General features: G+C 40.2%; 1 protein-coding gene across 4 annotated transcripts in view; it reads left to right on the top strand.

The window, feature by feature from the left end:
* The first annotated feature begins 74 nt into the window (after positions 1 to 74).
* Positions 75 to 19,462, top strand: part of PTP4A2 (protein tyrosine phosphatase type IVA, member 2) — a 28,776-nt gene continuing 9,388 nt past the window's right edge. For 2 of the 4 annotated variants that reach the window (XM_011974030.1, XM_011974028.1), the window contains exons 1-2: positions 14,923 to 15,927; positions 18,901 to 18,993. In XM_011974030.1, the coding sequence (XP_011829420.1) occupies positions 15,832 to 15,927; positions 18,901 to 18,993 (189 nt within the window). In that variant the 5' untranslated portion in view covers positions 14,923 to 15,831. Of the gene's footprint in view, positions 98 to 6,564; positions 6,775 to 14,922; positions 15,928 to 18,900; positions 18,994 to 19,462 lie in introns of those variants that run through there. The other 2 variants (XM_011974029.1, XM_011974031.1) reach the window with 2 other exon arrangements.

Here is a 19,462-nt window from a genome sequence, read left to right as displayed (position 1 = left end):
GAGCGAGGGTGGGTGAGCGAGGGGCGGGCTCGTGTGTGTGGAAGGGGGAGAGCTGTGCGAGCGTGGGGGAGAGTGTGAGTTGGTGAAGGGAGGGCGTGTGAGTGGGGGACAGGGCTGAGTGTGCGAGGAGGTGGGGGGAGTGGGAGCGGGTTGGGGGACAGTGTCGATGTTGGGGGAGTGTGGTTGCAGGCGGGGGAGGGTATGGGTGTGCGGGGAGCGTGTGGGCATGAGGGGTGGGGGTACATGAGTGAGAAGTGGGGGAGGAGAGAGTTGAGAGTGTGGTAGAGAGCGAGTGTAGGGGGAGAACATGGTGTGTGTCGGTGAGAAGGTGCGTGGCAGAGGCGGGAGTGTGGCAGGGTGTGCCGGCGTGTGTCCAGTGTGTGAGCAGGCATCCTGGAGGCCCTTCCTCTTCGTCTTTGTGTGTGGCGATAGTGAACCGTGGTGTGTTGGGTTAGGGAGTTCTTTCCGGGAGCATCTTGTCCCTGGGTGCTCAGGTTCAAGTATGAGGAAAGGGGGTATAAGTCTCTTCTAGTGGCACTATGATCTTCTGGCTCTGGGATTTTAATTTTTTTCCCCCCCAGAAAAGATGTGATGTGTTTTTTTTGTTGTTGTTCTATACGTTTTTTTCCTCCCACGTTTCATAACTTCAAAGTAAATTTTCAAATTTGTCAAGGATGCCATCCTATCCTAGTCTGGGGTCCCTGAGAGCTAACGAAAAGAAGTTTGTCTGTTGCCCAAGATCCTACACTCTGGCCTGTAGAGTGTTCAGGAGCATAAACTTTTGTAAAGTACTGCTAGTTTTTCAGGTAAAGAGTATTTTATTGTTAGGTAAATTAAACTATAGGCTAGTTTATTATTTCCTGGAATTTGTCAAGAAATTAGCAGTGACCCGCAGTTCTAGTGTCACTGTAGGCATTCAGCAAATGTTTGTCTGGAGTCACCAAACTACAACCACTGCTGAGTTGGAATATGGTACTTGCTGTCATGCTCTGTAACAGAGTAGTTTCAGAGGAAAGTGAGTGAAGTTATGCCTTGCCGAATGTGCAAAAGGAAATTAAGGATGCAGAATGACACATTATCAGGGCTTCAGAATCACTTGCCAGCACACCATTGTATTGGTGAAGATGGTGAGCAGTTGTTTGCTGGTATTCTGATCTTGGCATTTTTAAGTTTCATAATGAATGGACTAATTATTGTCATGGACTTTTCCCATTCTTGAGCTGTAAAAGTAGGGATTCTTGATGAAGAGTAGTACCTCGATAGGGATTTTACACTTTGATATAATATTAAAAATGATGTTATCTTAAAAATAATTGTCTCTTAGAAGTTGGTAGTCTTTCAGTATAAGCAAAAAGTAGTATGGTCCTTTTGTTGTTGTTGTTTTTTTTTTTGAGATGGAGTTTCGCTCTGTTGCCCAGGCTTCCCAGGTTCAAGTAATCTCCTGCCTCAGCCTCCCAAGTAGCTGAGAATACAAGTGTGCACCACCACACCCAGCTAATTTTCATAGTTTTAGTAGAGACGGGGTTTCACCTTGTTGGCCAGGCTGGTCTCGAACTCCTGACCGCCACTGATTCACCTGCCTTGGCCTCCCAAAGTGCTGGGATTAACAGGCGCGAGGGTGGTCCTTTTGATCGTGAACATAATAGAATTACAGGCAAAATCATTGATGTGTAATTAAAAGTTAGAAATTATATTTTTCGGCTGGATGAGGTGGCTCACGCCTATAATCCTAGCACTTTGGGAGGCTGAGGCAGGAGGATCGATTGAGCCCAGGAGTTCAAGACCAGCCTGGGCAACGTGGTGACTCCATTTCTACAGAAAATACAAAAGTTAGGCATGGTAGTATGTGCCTGTAGTTCCAGCTATCCTGGAGGCTGAGGCGAGAGGAACTTGTGAGTTCAGGAAGTCAAGGCTGTGGTGAGCCAGTGAGACCCTCTCTCAAAAAAATAAGAAAGAAATAGTAAATAGTATTGTTACTATTCAGTGAGGGAAGGAATAAATTAGTGTTAATTGCCTACTGTGCTACAGGTGCTTTTTATATTCATTTAATTCTCACAACTACAAGAAAGGTGATCTCTTCATTTGCATCCATTTGGCTTATTTTGAACCACTTCTGTTTGCCCGGCACTAGGGATACAGCGATGAGCTCCCATGGATTTACAGTGGTGAGAAGAAGAGATACAGAAACTTAAAAGGTTAAGTAACTTGTCCCAGGTCACACAGATAATAAGAATTAGTGCTGGATTAAAAATCCAGGTCTTTGACTCCAAAGCTGTTGATTTTTCCAATACATCATACTGCTGTTTCAATAGCTCGTCTTACATTGAGGTTTCTCATCCACATGATGACCTAGCAGCTTGTACTTAGGAGAGCTGTTGAAACTAATAGAGAAGGCTGGAGGCAAGGGGATCATTTAGGAGATGCTGACTGGAGGCTCTTTGGGGCCTAAGCTAGGCTTTTATGTGGGAGGAGATGCTGCCTTGAAACTCTCTTCGGGCCCCGGGTGTGTGCTTTGAGACAGTTTTTATGAGGCACCTGGGATATGTCTGCGTGAGGGAAGTCTGATTAAAGAAATGCAACAGCCTTTTATGTTTTATTTTTTGGAAAAAAAGAGAATATATTTATTGGGGCCAATAGTGAACTAGAGCTTAACCACTGTATGAAAGTTTCTCTGTTGAGCTGTGTGGGACACTTAAATCAGAAGAAGTGAGAATATACATGTGAAAGCATTTTGTTAATTATAAATTGAACTACAGATTTGAAGTATTATTGCCACTAAGATCTTTCTACTAAGGCAACAGATTTTGTAGCTGGAAAAGGCTGGCATTTTCGAACACCTTTATAGATGAGAAATAGTTTCGAACTGCTGAACGGGGTATTTTCTGACTCAGAACAGCAAAAGTCAGGCCACTCCCTCTGTGAGTCAGTCAAGTAATATTTAATTTGAACAAACCAAATTTATAGGCAGAAACCATTTACAACATCATTGAACTTTGTAGCACTAGGAAGAGTAAATGTTTGAATACTTTTGTGTGTAGCTTTGAAAAAACATAGTATGAGAGCCCCATATATAGTTGACTTGAAAAAAATTTCAAACAAGGTAAATTGGATTTATCTTTCTTAAGAATTAACTTTATTCATTTTGTCCGATAAAGGTAGTATTTCCTTATGCAGTAATTAAGGAACACTTTACAATTTTCAGACACAAAGTTGAAATTTAGTAGGGATTTATTTTACAGGATTTGAATATACTTTTTCCTTTTTGTTGTAATGTGGGGGTTGGTAACCAGTGAAGCCTAGAAAACTAATGTATTTACAAACAAGATGCAGAGGGAGCAGGTGCATACGTTTTTAGCTGTTGCTGTTGGTCTTGGAAGAATGAAGCTTAAGTTTTTCTGAAACTAAGTTTGGTTAATTTATTTGGGTGCTAGTCCATCAGCTGTATTTGTTGAATAGAAGATGGAATCTAGTTTTAACATGGTGGACTTAGTTATGTTTATTGAATAGGGTGATGGTAGAGATCTTGGGGTACTGGTAAAGTTCAGTATTACACTTTTAGAGTTTAGGTTTCCACGTTCCCTTCTTATGCCAAATCATGTATTGTCTCATTTAAAATTCAATAATCCTGTAAGTAGTATTCTTTTAGCTTTACAGATAAGGACATTTATTTATAGATTGTTGTTGTTGTTGTTTTTTCAGAGTCTTACTCTGTTGCCCAGGCTGGAGTGCAGTGGTGCGACCTCAGCTCACTGCAGCCTTCACCTCCTAGGTTCAAGCGATTGTCCTGCTTCAGCTGGGATTATAGGTGTGTGCCACCATGCCTCGCTAATTTTTGTATTTTTAGTAGAAACAGTTTTGCTATGTTACCCAGGCTGGTCTTGAACCCCTGAGCTCAGGCGCGAGCTACTCGCCTTGGCCTCCCAAAGTACTGGGATTTGATTATTAAATCCCAGGTTTTAGAATCTAGGTTAAAGATTATCAATAGAGAGCAGCGAATAATTTTTTTTTTTTTCCTTTTAAGGGCTTAAAGTTCTTAAATCTCTGTTGAACAATGGATGCCACCAGTTATAATTACTTTGGGAGATGGTGATTTGAGTCTCTTAATCTGTGAAATATTAGAAAAGTCTTGGCTAGGCACAGTGGCTCATTTTGGGAGGCAGACACAGGAGGATCACTTGAGGCCAGGAGTTCGAGACCAGCCTGGGCGACATAGAGACACCATCTCTACAAAAAAATACAAAAACTAGCCAGGCATAGTGGCATGAGCCTGTAGTTCCAGCTACTTGGGAGGCTAAAGTTGAAAGGATCACTGGAGCCTGGGAGGTTAAGGCTGAAGTGAGCCGAGATTGCACCACTGTAGTCTAGCCTGGGAGACAGAGGGAGACCCTGTCTCAAAAAAAAGAAAAAATCTTTTCGCCATTTTCATCTTTTGGACTATTACTACGTATAGAGGTGTCAGTTAGCTTTATCTCATTATCCTTTATTGGCTGAATTCTATTCTATGGGCTCCCTTGACTCCCTGGCCACTGTCTTAGCACTTGAAGCCTTTTAGGTTGTTTAGTGTAGAGATGAGGTACCTATTGTGTGAAAATCTTTTTGCTCTTTGGAGTGGTAGAGGTCTAGGCTCAACCAGAAACTGTCACTACCCTAGCACCTCCATGAAAGAAGCTGCACAGCAATGCTGTCTGTCTGCTTTCCGCAATTCCCCATTGTGGAGTTACCAGGACTCAGGTGAGAGAATGACTCCTTTCCTGCACTGTTTGTTCAGTCAGTGTAGATTTACAGGACCCCGAAATCTTTCCCAGAAAAATGACTGTGAGGAGTTGACAGATTATACGGATATATATATATTTTTTTTTACTTTTTTTTGAAACGGAGTCTTGCTCAGTTGCCCAGGCTGGAGTGAGGTGGCGCGATTTCGGCTCACTGCAAGCTCCGCCTCCCGAGTTCACGCCATTCTCCTACCTCAGCCTCCCGAGTAGCTGGGACTATAGGTGCCCGCCACTACGCCCGGCTAGTTTTTTTGTATTTTTAGTAGAGACAGGGTTTCACCATGTTAGCCAGGAAGGTCTCGATCTCCTGACCTTGTGATCTGCCTGTCTCGGCCTCCCAAAGTACTGGGATTACAGGCGTGAGCCACTATACGGATATTTTTATGTGACTTGAATATAGATGGTTTTTGTTTGCCTGTACTGATTTTCTTGCCCACAGGTTACATTAACACAGCATCCACTTCATTTTAAGTGGCCTAGACACTAAATTTCATCATTTGAATATAAATTTACATTACACAATGTTGGCTTTTTAAATTGTTGAGAATTTTAAGATCAGGCTTTTTCGTGACCCTTTTTTTGCTAGTTGAGCCTGGTTTGAAAAAATATTTTGAACATTAGAACAGTCTTTACCTTTAGAGAAGTGGTGTATTTAATTTCTCACATAGTATTTTTTATTTGAAATTTTATTCTTCTCAAAACTTTAATTCTTTTGGCATAAAATATACACATGATATTTTTGTTTTAGCAGATCAGATAAATTACTTTATATTTTTATTTCTGCAGTGGTCAGATATGTTGGCTGTTAACTAAATGTATTGTTTGACAGGAATTCAGATTCACAATCAGGTCTGTTTTCTTCCAGTTGTCCTTTAGTTTTTGTTTAAATTTGACCATCTTTTTATTTTCCCCACTGTTTTACAGGAAACATTCACTAGGTTGTATCACCACAGTATTTGTAAATTGGATTTATGTACACATATTTGTATTTGTTTTTAGTAGCAGAACAAATAGTTGTGTATTGTATTTTCCATTATTGATGAAAAGCCTTTCATTAGGGAACGGAGAGACTGGTTAGTGTAGAAGGATATGAGTCACCAGCAGGATTTGTCAGCAACTAGAGAAGGATATGATGGAGAAACAATAGATTCTACTGACATTATTTTCATTCCACATGTGTGGTTACAAACAAGTTTCCTTTTGGTGATTAGTTTAAGTTATGCAAATTTGGTCTTTCTGGGTGAAAAGTACTTTAAATATAAGTCACAGACTGTATTCTCATTTTTTTTTTTTAGATGGGGGTCTTCATTTGGAGGTTATCAACGGGTAGAATTTAGTTAAACTCATTATCTGTTGACTACGATTTAGTAAGTTGAAAGAATATTTTTGTTAAGCTTTTTGGTGATTATGGAGCTGCTTGCTCAGTAGATCAGAGGAGGCCCATAAATACGGCAATATTTGCTGTCTCAGTGAGCAAAGAGTTGCTTTTTTCACCACTATTCTGCTTTTAAATTCCTAAGAGCTTTTATTGCATTTGAATTGGTCTGAAATTCTCAGCCTGGTCAAGGCTTCTCCAGAGTTATCTAACCAAAGACTAAGCCCTTTCTCATGTCACACTACCATGGTTCTTCACTGTTTTTACCAGTTTTCTATTATAAAAGTTTTACCTTTCTTCAGAACCCTTAATCCTATTCCATTCTTCTCACGCTTACTTTGTATCTTTAAAATATATGGTGTTAATATGAAAACTTAATACCAATCAAGCGTTTTTCACCCACGTTGATTCTTCTAGGAGCTTGATCCTGGATAGTGTTTGTATGATGTACACACGTCTCTGCAAATGCTTGTTCAAAGATTGGCTGTGCTGCATTTTGGTATAATTCAGAGGTGACATATTGTCCCTCGTGTCAGTAAACATTTGGAGGAAGAGGACGAGAAAGATTGAATTTTACATTCTTTAATTAGAAAGAAAAGGAAGGTGAATCCATGTTGAACTAAGCTAGTGAGTAAAGAATAACTCCTTGACATGGCATTATAGAGTTATTTCACCATTTTTATTTCACGTTAATATGTAGTATGAAATATTTACTTTCACTGTGTGGTTTTTAAAGATCGTAATGTTACTGTGTTTTGTGAAAGTATGCCATTATTAGACAATTAGTGGATAGACAGTACATTTTAAAAGCCCACTAGCAGCTTCAAATAGAATGATTTGGATTCTTGACTGTTTATCTTGTATTATACCCAGTACACAAACATATGTCTGTGAACTATAATGTAATTTATAAAAAGCAAGTTTAGGAGAGGAAGTGAAGTGTAACTTACCCAGTTATAGGGGAAACTTGGACCAGAGTGCCTGAGCAGCAGAAACATTTCTGGGGCTCAAACAAAATAATTGATGCTGACAAGATGTATTTTGGGATGTTTTTATTCTGTGTCTTGTCCATAGAGAGTTTCCCTCCCTCTCTTTGGGGGTTAATGCTGGAACAGGACCTTTAAATATGCCCAGTACATTTGACAAAATGGGGAAATGAAAAGAGTTAAGTTGACCCATAGACTACTAAGTTCTGAGATATAGTATATTTGAAATAATGTGAGCAGTAGCCTGAAAGTTTTTACTTTGCATGCTACTCCTGTGCTGTAGGTTATTTTGAAAGGTGATTCAAATAACCTTTCCCAAGTATCTATTTTGCAACCTCAGGGAACTTGCAGCTGTTACAGTCATTCTGACTGTCCTGATATAACTCAGAAAACATTTCAATGTGGTGTTGACAGGCTGAATCCAGGTGTTTTTTTGGATTTTTACTACTGAATTTGCTTTATTACAATTGAAGTTCAGAATCTTAAATTATTAATGAAATTATTGATTCAGTGGTTCTTGGGTTAATGTATGTATAGTGATGTTGGAAACTAAATTAAAATGATTAAGACTTAAGTTGTTCTCTGGGAAAATTAGCCTTTTGAGATTAAAGAAAGAAGGATGGGAGGAGGAAAGAAAACAAATGTTAGGATTTAACTTTTTGGGGAAGCAACTGAATTGGAGATAGTTCCTATCCTTAAGAAGGCTACCAAAGTTATTTAGGAAAAGAATGTGTTTAAACTTTATATTAAAGGGGCTTGGGAGCCTTAAAATGCACATAAAGTCTTTAAACATAAACCCCGTAGAAAAGATAGCCATGATACTTTTATCACAAAAGTATTGATGAATAGAATCCATTTAGTAGAACTATTTAATGTAATTTTTAAAAGATTAACTGAAAACAATTAGATTAATACTCAATATTAGGATTGTGCTGTTAGGATTTTTAAATGTTATTAACAGTGCTATTCAAATACTTTTTAAAGAGAAAGTCAGCGTTGGCCATAGTGGTGGTAACCTGCATTTAAATTTTATTTATGAAAGGAAAAATACCATTTTGGGACAAGAGATTCGTTTTGAGAATTGCAAATCTTTAGAGGAAAAATGGAGTACAAAATTGTAAAGTAAATATTTTTAAGTGTGGCCTGAAAATATTTAATGCAACTTTTGTCTTTTAGTTATTTGTAGAGGTAAAAATTACTAGAAAAGTACAACTGTTAATCACTAGGGTACATGCACATCTAAAAACCACTCCCTTTTCATTTTGGTGGGAACAGGGCCCACAGGACTTCAGTGAATAACTGTCACTGTTCTCAGAAGCAGGTGCGATTGTTGACTAATTGCTTCCCTTATCTTTCTGAGTGGCTGGCCATGTATCTTCTACTGGTTTTGAAATGTTAAGACATTTTCCCACCATCAAGGTCATGATTTCTTTTTATAGAACTGATTATTGATTTCTGTACTGGAACTTGAGTCTCGAGTTCCCTCCTTAAATGAGGAAGTGGAAAAGTGGGAATAACCAAGGGAGTAACTATGAAATTTTTTTTTTTCTTTTTGAAACGAAGTTTTGCTCTGTCACCCAGGCTGGAGTACAGTGGCGTGGTCTTGGCTCACTGCAACCTCTGCCTCCCGGATTCAAGCAATTCTTCTTTCTCAGCCTCCTGAGCTGGGACTACAGGCACCTGCCACGCCTGGCTAATTTTTGTATTTTTAGTAGAGACAGGGTTTTGCCATGTTGGCTAGGCTCATCTCGAACTCCTGACCTCAGGTGATCCACCCATCTTGGCCTTCCAAAGTGCTGGGATTACCGGCATGAGCCACCGCACCGGGCCAAAAAATATTTTTTAACAGTAAAAAAGCATCTTGTTTTTGGCTTATTCACTGACGTTTTGGATTCTAATTTGTGTAGAATTGAATTGATACCTCTTTATCAACTTCCTAGGACTGTAGTAGTTGTGAGTAGGGAGGGAAACTAATATTAATTTAAATCTAAGTTTCAAAGAGCTAGATTATTCAATTTTAGTTTGGTAAATGGAACAGTAGAGGGACAAACAAAGGTAGGTAGCGCAGAGGATAGATAGAACTGTTGTTCTGGCAGAGCGCGGTAGCTCACACCTGTAATCCCAGCACTTTGGGATGCCCGAGGCTAGCGGATCACAAGGTCAGGAGGTCGAGACCAGCCTGACCAACATGGTGAACCCCTGTCTCTACTAAAAATACAAAAATTAGCCAGGTGTGGTGGTGCACGCCTGTAATCCCAGCTACTCGGGAGGCTCTGGAGGCTGAGGCAGGAGAATTGCTTGAACTCCGGAGGCAGAGTTTGCAGTGAACCGAGATCGCACCACTGCACTCCAGCCTGGGCGACAGAGCGAAACTCCGTCTCCAAAAAAAACAAAAAGATAGAACTGTTGTTCTATCTACTTGATTTGGCAGTAGGTCGTAAGAGATTAATAAATTTTCAGTTTGAGACCAGTTAATCAGAAGATGAGTGTTTAATTAGTAAAGATGAGATTTTTTTTTTAGTTTACAAGTTTTCAGACACTTTTTTTCCCCAAGTGGTCAAAATACAATAGGTACAGTAGCATTTTACAGAGGAATTTCCCTACTACTATGATGGTTGAGAAGATTTTACATTCTATTGTCTGAGTAGTCTCTGAATGTTAGGTTAGACTCCACAAGTTCTGTAGTTACTCAGAGACTTGACTGTTTTTCATAAACTCTATATCCAGTCTGTGGACAAATCCCACATCAAAGTGTATCTTGAAACTGACCCCTTCATATCTTCCCTCCTGCTGTTACCCTGGTGTAGGCTACCATTATCTCTACTAGTCTCCTTGCTTCCACCCTTACAATTTTTGTAATGTCTCCACATAGCAGATAGAGTGATCCTTTGTAAAACCTAAGTTGTCACTCTTTTTTTCCCTCCTTTTTCATCTTTTATGTTAGGGTCAGCGTGTACATGTGCAGGTTTGTCACATGGGTAAATTGAATGTTGCTCAGGTTGGTGTACAAACGATTTTGTCACCTCGTCACCAGCTAGCGAGCACAGTACCTGATAAGTAGTTTTCCAACCCCCACCCTCCTCTCACCCTCCACCCTCCACCCTCAAGTGGCCCCCAATGTCCGTTGTTCCCCTCTTTGAGTCTATGTGTACTCAGTGTTTAGCTCCCACTTTTAAGTGAGAACATGCGGTATTTGGTTTTCTGTTCCTGCGTTAATTTGCTTAGGATAATGGCCTTCAGCTGCATCCATGTTGCTGCAAAGGACATGATTTCATTATTTTTTATGGCTTTGAGTTGTCACTCTTGAGTGAAACCCGTCATTGGCTTCATTTGGAGAGGCATCATTCTCTGAATAAAAGTCAAATGCTTTTAGTGGCCTATAAGGCTCTCTTTTATTTCTCTGACTCTATTCATTCCATTGTCCTCTCTGTTCCAGTAGCATTGGTTCCCTTGTTCCTAGCATACTCAAAGCTTGTCCCCACCTCATAACCTTTGCAGCAGTTAATCCTCTGCCTAAAATGCTCCCCAAATACCTGTTTGGCTCACACACTCAGCTCTTGGATAAAAAGTCACTTTTTTCAGTGAGGCCTTTCCTGTTAGCCTTATTTAAAATTGGAACCCCCCTCCCTCTGGCACTGCTATTCCCCTACTTCAAATTTTTCTCCAGAGCAGTGACATTTTTATTTCTTTTTTTCTGCCCAGTGTAAGATCCATCCCAACAGAAATTTTTGTTTTGCTTACAGCTCTTGCATCTGTAAGAGTATGTGACCCATAGTACATGTTCTGTAAATATTTGAATTAATGAAAGAATTTGAGGAAAATGCCTAGCTCTTCAGGAGGATAAATTATTTACTGTTGGCAGATTAGATTTTTTATACTTATTTTAAGGGGAAATAAAAGTAGCTATTGACATGAAGGGAATTTGCTTTAGGAAAAAATTGTTGCAAGGTTCTAGTTGTATATTACATTATTAGGCTTTCATGTTGACTGATTGTGGAAACCAAGCTGACTCAAATTTGCATTACTTCCTGTAAAATTTCTGGTAAGAAAAGTAACATAGTAAATATATGCATACTGGTCTTTTTTTTAGACTTTTGCTTGTAGACTGTATTCCCTTAAATCTAGAATTCTTTTATTGTACCTTTATATTTTAATGTGCTGTTTTAATTTGGTGAATACTGGCATAGCCCACCAAATTAGAGGGTTTATTGTATCATTTAATTTGGAAATGTAAAGAGATGATTTCTTAGTAGAAATTTTGATGTGAGTGGATTGATAGGATATATATATATATATTTTAAAATTTTTTGAAACAGAGTCTAGCTCTGTTGCCAGGCTGGAAGTACAGTGGCGCAATCTCAGCTCACTGCAACCTTTGCCTCCCGGGTTCAAGCGATTCTCCTGCCTCAGCCTCCTGAGTAGCTGGAATTACAGGCACGCGCCGCCACGCCTAGCTAATTTTTGTATTTTTAGTAGAGATGGGCCAGGATGGCCTCGATCTCCTGACCTCGTGATCCGCCCACCTCGGCCTGCCTGAAGTGCTGGGATTATAGGCATGAGCCACTGTGCTCGGCTGATTGATAGGAATTTTAAAAGGATGCCCAGTAAGATTGGATTAAATTAAATGAGACTGCTTTTATAAAATTCCCTTATACCTCTAAATTCACCTTTTTTTTTTTTTTTTTTTTTTGAGACGGAGTCTCACTCTGTCGCCCAGGCTAGAGTGCAGTGGCGCGATCTCGGCTTACTGCAAGCTCCGCCTACCGGGTTCCCGCGGTTCTCCTGCCGCAGCCTCTCAAGTAGCTGGGACCACAGGCACCTGCCACCACACCTGGCTAATTTTTTTTTTTTTTATTTTTAGTAGAGACGGGGTTTCACCGATTTAGCCAGGATGGTCTCAATCTGAGCGTGTTCGTGATCCGCCCGCCTCGGCCTCCCAAAGTGCTGAGATTATAGTCGTGAACCACTGCACCTGGCCTCTAAATTAACTTTGTTTGTAGTTAGAATTACAGTTGGCCAAGGCAGGACATGAATTTTACTCATTTAGCCTCTTTAACAGGGAAGAAAACACTTTATGGAATTGTGTAGGTACAGACCTGCCTGGGACAGAGGACTAGCCCTCTGGAACCTCTTTCTAATCCTATGATTATAGAACTTTTTTTTTTTTTGAGGCGGAGTCTCACTCTGTCGCCCAGGCTGGAGTGCAGTGGCTTGATCTCGGCTAACTGCAAGCTCTGCCTCCCGGGTTTACGCCATTCTCCTGCCTCAGCCTCCCGAAGTTCTAGGGTACATGTGCACAACGTGCAGGTTTGTTACATATGTGTACATGTGCCATGTTGGTGTGCTGCGCCTATTAACGTTACATTAGGTATAGCTCCTAATATTATCCTTCCCCCCTCCCCCCACCCCACAGCAGGCCCCAGTGTGTGATGTTCCCCTTCCTGTGTCCAAGTGTTCTCATTGTTCAGTTCCCACCTATGAATGAGAACATGCGGTGTTTGGTTTTTTGTCCTTGCCATATGTTTGCTGAGAATGATGGTTTCCAGCTTCATCCATGTCCCTACAAAGGACATGAAACTCATCCTTTTTTATGGCTGCATAGTGTTCCATGGTGTACATGTGCCACATTTTCTTAATCCAGTCTATCATTGATGGACATTTGGTTCGGTTACAAGTCTTTGCTATTGTGAATAGTGCCGCAGTAAACATCCGTGTGCATGTGTCTTTATAGCAGCATGATTATAATCCTTTGGGATGGTGGGTCAAATGGTATTTCTAGTTCTAGATCCTTGATATAGAACTATTTAAGAACGTACTTTGATTGTAAATCATTATAGGGTTCTTATCACCCTATAATTTTTTTTTTTAAAGGTAATACCATATGTACATGGGAAAAGTTAAAAACATTCAAAAGGTATACGTTAGGATGTAGTAAATCATGCTCTTGACTTCCAGCCTCCAGTCCTGTGTTCCTGGCCCTGCCCCAACCCCAGGAAACCACTGTTACCTCTTGTCTTTGTAAATCTTCCAGATATCCCGTGCGTATGAATGCATACAGTACTCACAAATATTTCTAAACACACTGTTCGTACTGTCATGTACCATGCTCTTTTTACTTACTAGTGTCTTTTAGCTGTCATTTCATATCAGTTCATACAGATGTTTTATTCTTTTTAACCTCTGGATAGTTTTTTCTTTCTTTTTTATCCCTTACCTCCCTCCTTTTTTAATTTGAAAGGACTTCGCTGTCACAGACTATCCTTTCTCATCCTTTATTGAAGTTATATTCTTTTGTTAAAAGTGGAAATGTTGCCTAGGAAATGGAAATGTCCCAAATTCAACATTTTAAAAGTTAGGTTTTGGCCGGGCGCAGTGGCTCAAGCCTGTAATCCCAGCACTTTGGGAGGCCGAGACGGGCGGATCACGAGGTCAGGAGATCGAGACCATCCTGGCTAACATGGTGAAACCCCGTCTCTACTAAAAATACAAAAAACTAGCCTTGCGAGGTGGTGGGCACCTGTAGTCCCAGCTACTTGGGAGGCTGAGGCAGGAGAATGGCGTAAACCCGGGAGGCAGAGCTTGCAGTGAGCCGAGATCTGGCCACTGCACTCCAGCCTGGGCGACAGAGCCAGACTCCGTCTCAAAAAAAAAAAAAAAAGTTAGGTTTTATGATAAAATTAAATGGCAGAGAGAATATTTGGGTGTATATTTGAATTTACCACTGTTATATGTCAAGTAAACTAGCCTCTTTCATCACTTGGTAAGTTTAAACAATAACTTATTTAAGTAGACAGAGCAGAATTAATGCCAGAGAGACAACTTTAGGAGAATTTTCCTGTATGGTGTACATGCGCAGAATTTATGTTAAAATATAGGGTTCTGCAACTTTTGAGTACTTTCTAGCTGTGATAGGTTATGATTTTTTACACACTGCTTTGCATTCTTGAGTGTGTCACAGGAATTAACATTAGTTTATCTGAATTGACAGGTGCAAAAATGTAACTGTTGATGTGTAGTTGAACTCTTGATGGAGGGGGAGGGAACGGAAGCTTGTTTTTATCATGTGTCTGTTAACAGTGCTAGAACATACTGTTTCTTTTGGCAGAAATTCCTTTGCTGGGTTCTCAGTATTAAGAATTGAAAATCTAATAATGAATTATCTTTATTCCTGGAAATTGTCTTTCCAAAATGAAGTTGGGGGAGTAAGATGGGATAAAGCTTGTTCTATTTGCTGAGCAGGCACACACTGGAGACTAGGTGGAAAACCTAATGCTGGAGTTGTAGCCTTTAAGCCTGGCTGTCACTACAATGCAGGTCTTTCAGTGCCTTTACTCAGCTGACACACATTTGCAGTGATAACATCATTGAACCAAAGGGAATCGAATAGGTTAGAATTTCCTTGTGTTTTGCTCTGCATTGCATGCAAACTATTGTTCTTTGAGTATTTACTTTAATAAACTCCACCCACTCTCCCACCTTATTTTAAGGTCACAGAGTTGGAGATGAACATCCAAGCAGGTATTTGGAAAAAAAATTATGCTTGTATGGAAGATTGCAACTTGAAAAATATGTGGGGCTAGACTCAGTGGCTCCGGAGGCCTGTAATCCCAGTGCTTTAGGAGGCCAAAGCTGGAGGATCGCTGGAGCCCAGGAGTTTGAGACCAGCCTGGGCAACATAGCAAGGCCCCCATCTCAACCACAACCTCAACCTCCCAGGTTCAAGCAATTCTCCTGCCTCAGCCTCCCGAGTAGCTGGAATTACAGTCACGCGCCACCACGCCTGGCTGATTTTGTATTTTTAGTAGAGACGGGGTTTCTCCATGTTGGCCAGGCTGGTCTTGAACTCCCGACCTCAGGTGATCTGCCTGCCTCAGCCTCCCAAAGTGCTGGGATTACAGGCATGAGCCACCACACCTGGCTTGAGTCTCTGATTTTTAAAACTCTTGATAATACCCCTTTATCCAATTCTTCATAGATGGTAATAACTTATAATTGGTGACATTTCACATTGCTTTGGTCTTATAAAGAATGTATTTTGACTTCAGGCATTTGTGTTTACTGTGCCATCAGCCTCTAGTTCATTTTACTTATTCTTTTCTTCTCCAGGTTTTTCGTTGGAATATACGTTGCACATTTATGGCGATTCTGAGTGTGAGGGCAGACTTCTGCCAGGCTCAGCACAGCGTTTTCGCTGACAAGTGAGCTTGGAGGTTCTATGTGCCATAATTAACATTGCCTTGAAGACTCCTGGACACCGAGACTGGCCTCAGAAATAGTTGGCTTTCTTTTTTTTAATTGCAAACATATTTCTTTTAATGACTCCAGTAAAATTAAGCATCAAGTAAACAAGTGGAAAGTGACCTACACTTTTAACTTGTCTCACTAGTGCCTAAATGTAGTAAAGGCTGCTTAAGTTTTGTATGTAGTTGGATTTTTTGGAGTCCGAAGGTATCCATCTGCAGAAATTGAGGCCCAAATTGAATTTGGATTCAAGTGGATTCTAAATACTTTGCTTATCTTGAAGAGAGAAGCTTCATAAGGAATAAACAAGTTGAATAGAGAAAACACTGATTGATAATAGGCATTTTAGTGGTCTTTTTAATGTTTTCTGCTGTGAAACATTTCAAGATTTATTGATTTTTTTTTTTCACTCTCCCCATCACACTCACACGCACGCTCACACTTTTTATTTGCCATAATGAACCGTCCAGCCCCTGTGGAGATCTCCTATGAGAACATGCGTTTTCTGATAACTCACAACCCTACCAATGCTACTCTCAACAAGTTCACAGAGGTAAGATTGTAGCGTGGTCTACTTTTTGGATTGATTTTTAGGTAAAATCCCATTAAAAAATTCTCTTAGCACAAAGCCATTTATTTCTGTATTCGGAGTATGGATGGTCATCCTGCCAATCCTGGTTTGAATTGGGTTGGGTTAGTTACAGCAGATTTTTTCAAGAACATTTATGGAATTTGGGGACTGTAGAGGTATCTAGTAGTGTTTTTTTCTGTGTCCTTTCTACATTTATTGACAGGTTTTTTTTGGTCAAACATTCAGTCATAAAAATAACATTTTTTGAACACAGTATGCACCCAGCATTATAATAAACAGTGTTACACATTATGCAACAAGCAATGTTTGTGCTTAAGGTCACAAATACAAAAACCCTATCAGGTGTAGATACCATTATTATTTCCCTCTTACCAATGAGGAAACAGGTTCAGAGCCATTTAGTAATTTGCATAATGGCACATAGCGTGGTGGAACTGCTGTACTTGCCTAGGTGTCTGACACTGAAAACCATTCTGTACGTACTTCAGATATTCTAACCACCTTTGATGAAAAGACACCACCAGACTACTTAGTTGTAATAATCATATACAAGGGTCCAGAAACTTGGGGGAAGGAAACGTGGTAGAGATAGTATTTTTATGTCAGATCCTTAATATTTTTTCTATTGGTAGGAGAAAAATCTCTTTGTACTTCTTTGAGCAAACATTTGAACATAAACTTTTTTTTTTTTTTTGAGGCAGAGTCTTGCTCTGTTGCCAGGCTGGAGTACAGTGGCGCAATCTCGGCTCACTGCAAGTTCCGCCTCCTGGGTTCATGCCATTCGCTTGCCTCAGCCTCTCCCTAGTAGCTGAGACTGCAGGTGCCCACCACCACGCCCAGCTAATTTTTTGTATTTCTAGTAGAGACAGGGTTTCACCATGTTAGCCAGGATGGTCTTGATCATCTCCTGACCTTGTGATCTGCCGCCTCAGCCTCCCAAAGTACTGGGATTACAGGCGTGAACCACTGTGCCCGGTGTTTTTTTTTTGAGATGGAGTGCAGTGGCATGATCTTGGCTCACTGCAACCTGCGCCTCCCAGGTTTAAGCTATTCTCCTGCCTCAGCCTCCCAAGTAGCTGGGACTACAGGCACGCGCCACCACACCCAGCTAATTTTTGTATTTTTAATAGAAACGGAGTTTCACCATGTTGGCCAGGATGGTCTTGATCGTTGACGTCGTGATCTGCACGCCTCGGGCTTCCAAAATGCTGGGATTACACCGCGTCTGGCCAGAACATAAGCTTTTTCATCATTCTTGGGTTGTTGAGTTTAAATGATTTCTCTTGCTGTATTTATGGAGTAGACTTAGAAAGGTGGGTGAACTCCTAGTGATTCTCATTTTATAGATGGCAAAACTGAGACCACAAGAAGTTTTGACTTGTTTAAGGTCACAAATACCATAAAAAATTCTATCACAGCTTTTCAATGAATGGCTATTACAGAGTTTATTTTAATGGGATTTTATTTGTATTTTGAAACATTTAAAAAATTCCTGACTTAATACTTCCACCTTTCCTGAGTGTGTATTATAAGGAAGGCCTTTTTGTGAAAAATGAAGTCCTTTAGCAATTAAAATAATTTTACACTTTAAATAACTAAATGATGGACCCTTCTTAAAGAATATCACTGTGCCTGCTTATTTATACTTATAATTCCCTGAGCTTCTTAACTTTGTATACAGAGTGTACAAGTTGATTCTAGGCCTGGTATGCCCTCACATTGTTCAGTTAGCTTTAAGCCTGGCTGAATTGTGTGGTACTATTTTCAACTTGTGGATTCCTTGGCCATAGACTTCAAAAGTGGCACAGGCCACTGTCCTGCAACTATAAAAAAGATGTTGATAGCCCCTTGAAGATAGGTAGTCACTGGGTTAGGCATTCACCATAGGGAGAGTTTTAAAGGAGCAAGGCTTCTGGCTATAATTGCATTAGCTGTCTTTTTAATACACCACTTTTTCTCCTGGTTTCAGAATTTTATTTCTTTAAAAAAAGCAGTGTTTATTTCATAAAAATAAAAAGATACAGATGAGCAAAAAATTTAACAACATTTAATTGTTAATAACTGGCTTCTAGATGTTTTTCTCTGCATATATCTGTGTATATTCATAAATGCACATACAGATAGGATCACACTATATATTTTTAAAAATCTTTCCCCATCTTCCTTGGTATTGTTTTTATAGCTGTCATAGTGTTCACTATATGGATGTGCCATACTTCTTTAATCATTCCCTTATTTTTGGACAATTAGTGGTTTCTAATTTTTCACCATTCCAGTTTGTGGTGAACATGCTGTTACCTAAATCTTTGTATATGTCTTTATTTCTTTTGTATAAACTCCCAGAAGTAGAATTTTTAGGTCGCAGTGTATGTGAACTTTTGTGTAAGTTTTTGTGTTATGCTACCAAATTGCCCTTTAGAAAGGTGAGTCTTACACTCCCACTGAGATTTCATCAGTGTCCATTAAGTGTGTAACAATAGTGAGAACAATTCTGATCTTTGTCTAAAAATGATATCTCATTGTTTCAATTTATAATAGTACATTTCTTTTGTTGTTGTTGTTTTTTTTTTTTTTGAGACGGAGTCTTTCTCTGTCGCCCAGGCTGGAGTGCAGTGGCACAATGTCGGCTCACTGCAACATCTGCCTCCTGGGTTGAAGCGATTGTCCTGCCTCAGCCTCCTGAGTAGCTGGGATTACAGGCCGGTGCCACCACGCCCAGCTGATTTTTGTATTTTTAATAGAGGCCGGGTTTCACTATTTTGGTCAGGCTTGTCTCGAACTCCTTACCTTGTGATCTGCCTGCCTCAGGCCTCCCAAAGTGCTGAGATTACAGGTGTGAACCACCGTGCCCAGCCTATAATAGTACATTTCTACGTTTTTGGCTGTAGGTTTCAAAAACAAGTTCCATTATAATTTTTTTTTTTTTTTTTAAAGGAACTTAAGAAGTATGGAGTGACGACTTTGGTTCGAGTTTGTGATGCTACATATGATAAAGCTCCAGTTGAAAAAGAAGGAATCCACGTTCTAGTGAGTGTGTAGTATTTAACTTTTTCACGACAAACAAGTTGTATCTTTCAAACATAAATACTTATAAAACTAGGCCAGGTGCACTGGCTCACACCTATAATCCCAATATTGTGGGAAGATCACTTGAACCTAGGAGTTCAAGACCAGCCTGGGCAATGTGGTAAGGTCTCATCTGTACAGATAATTAAAAAACTGGTGGGGCATGTTGGTGCACACCTGTGGTCCCAGCTACTTGGGTTTTTGAGGTGAGGGAATCACTTGAGCCCAGGTGGTTGAGACTGCAGTGAGCTGTGGCCACACCACCACACTTCAGCCTGGGTGACAGAAGGAAACTCCATCTCAAAAAAAAAAAAAAAATTTAAAACTTGGTATTAGGGCCGGGCGCGGTGGCTCAAGCCTGTAACCCCAGCACTTTGGGAGGCCGAGACGGGCGGATCACGAGGTCAGGAGATCGAGACCATCCTGGCGA

The sequence above is a fragment of the Mandrillus leucophaeus genome, unplaced genomic scaffold (genome assembly GCF_000951045.1).
Source record: "Mandrillus leucophaeus isolate KB7577 unplaced genomic scaffold, Mleu.le_1.0 Scaffold141, whole genome shotgun sequence".
In the NCBI taxonomy this organism is placed as follows: Eukaryota; Metazoa; Chordata; class Mammalia; order Primates; family Cercopithecidae; genus Mandrillus; species Mandrillus leucophaeus.
This window is presented reverse-complemented; position numbering and strand designations above follow the sequence as displayed.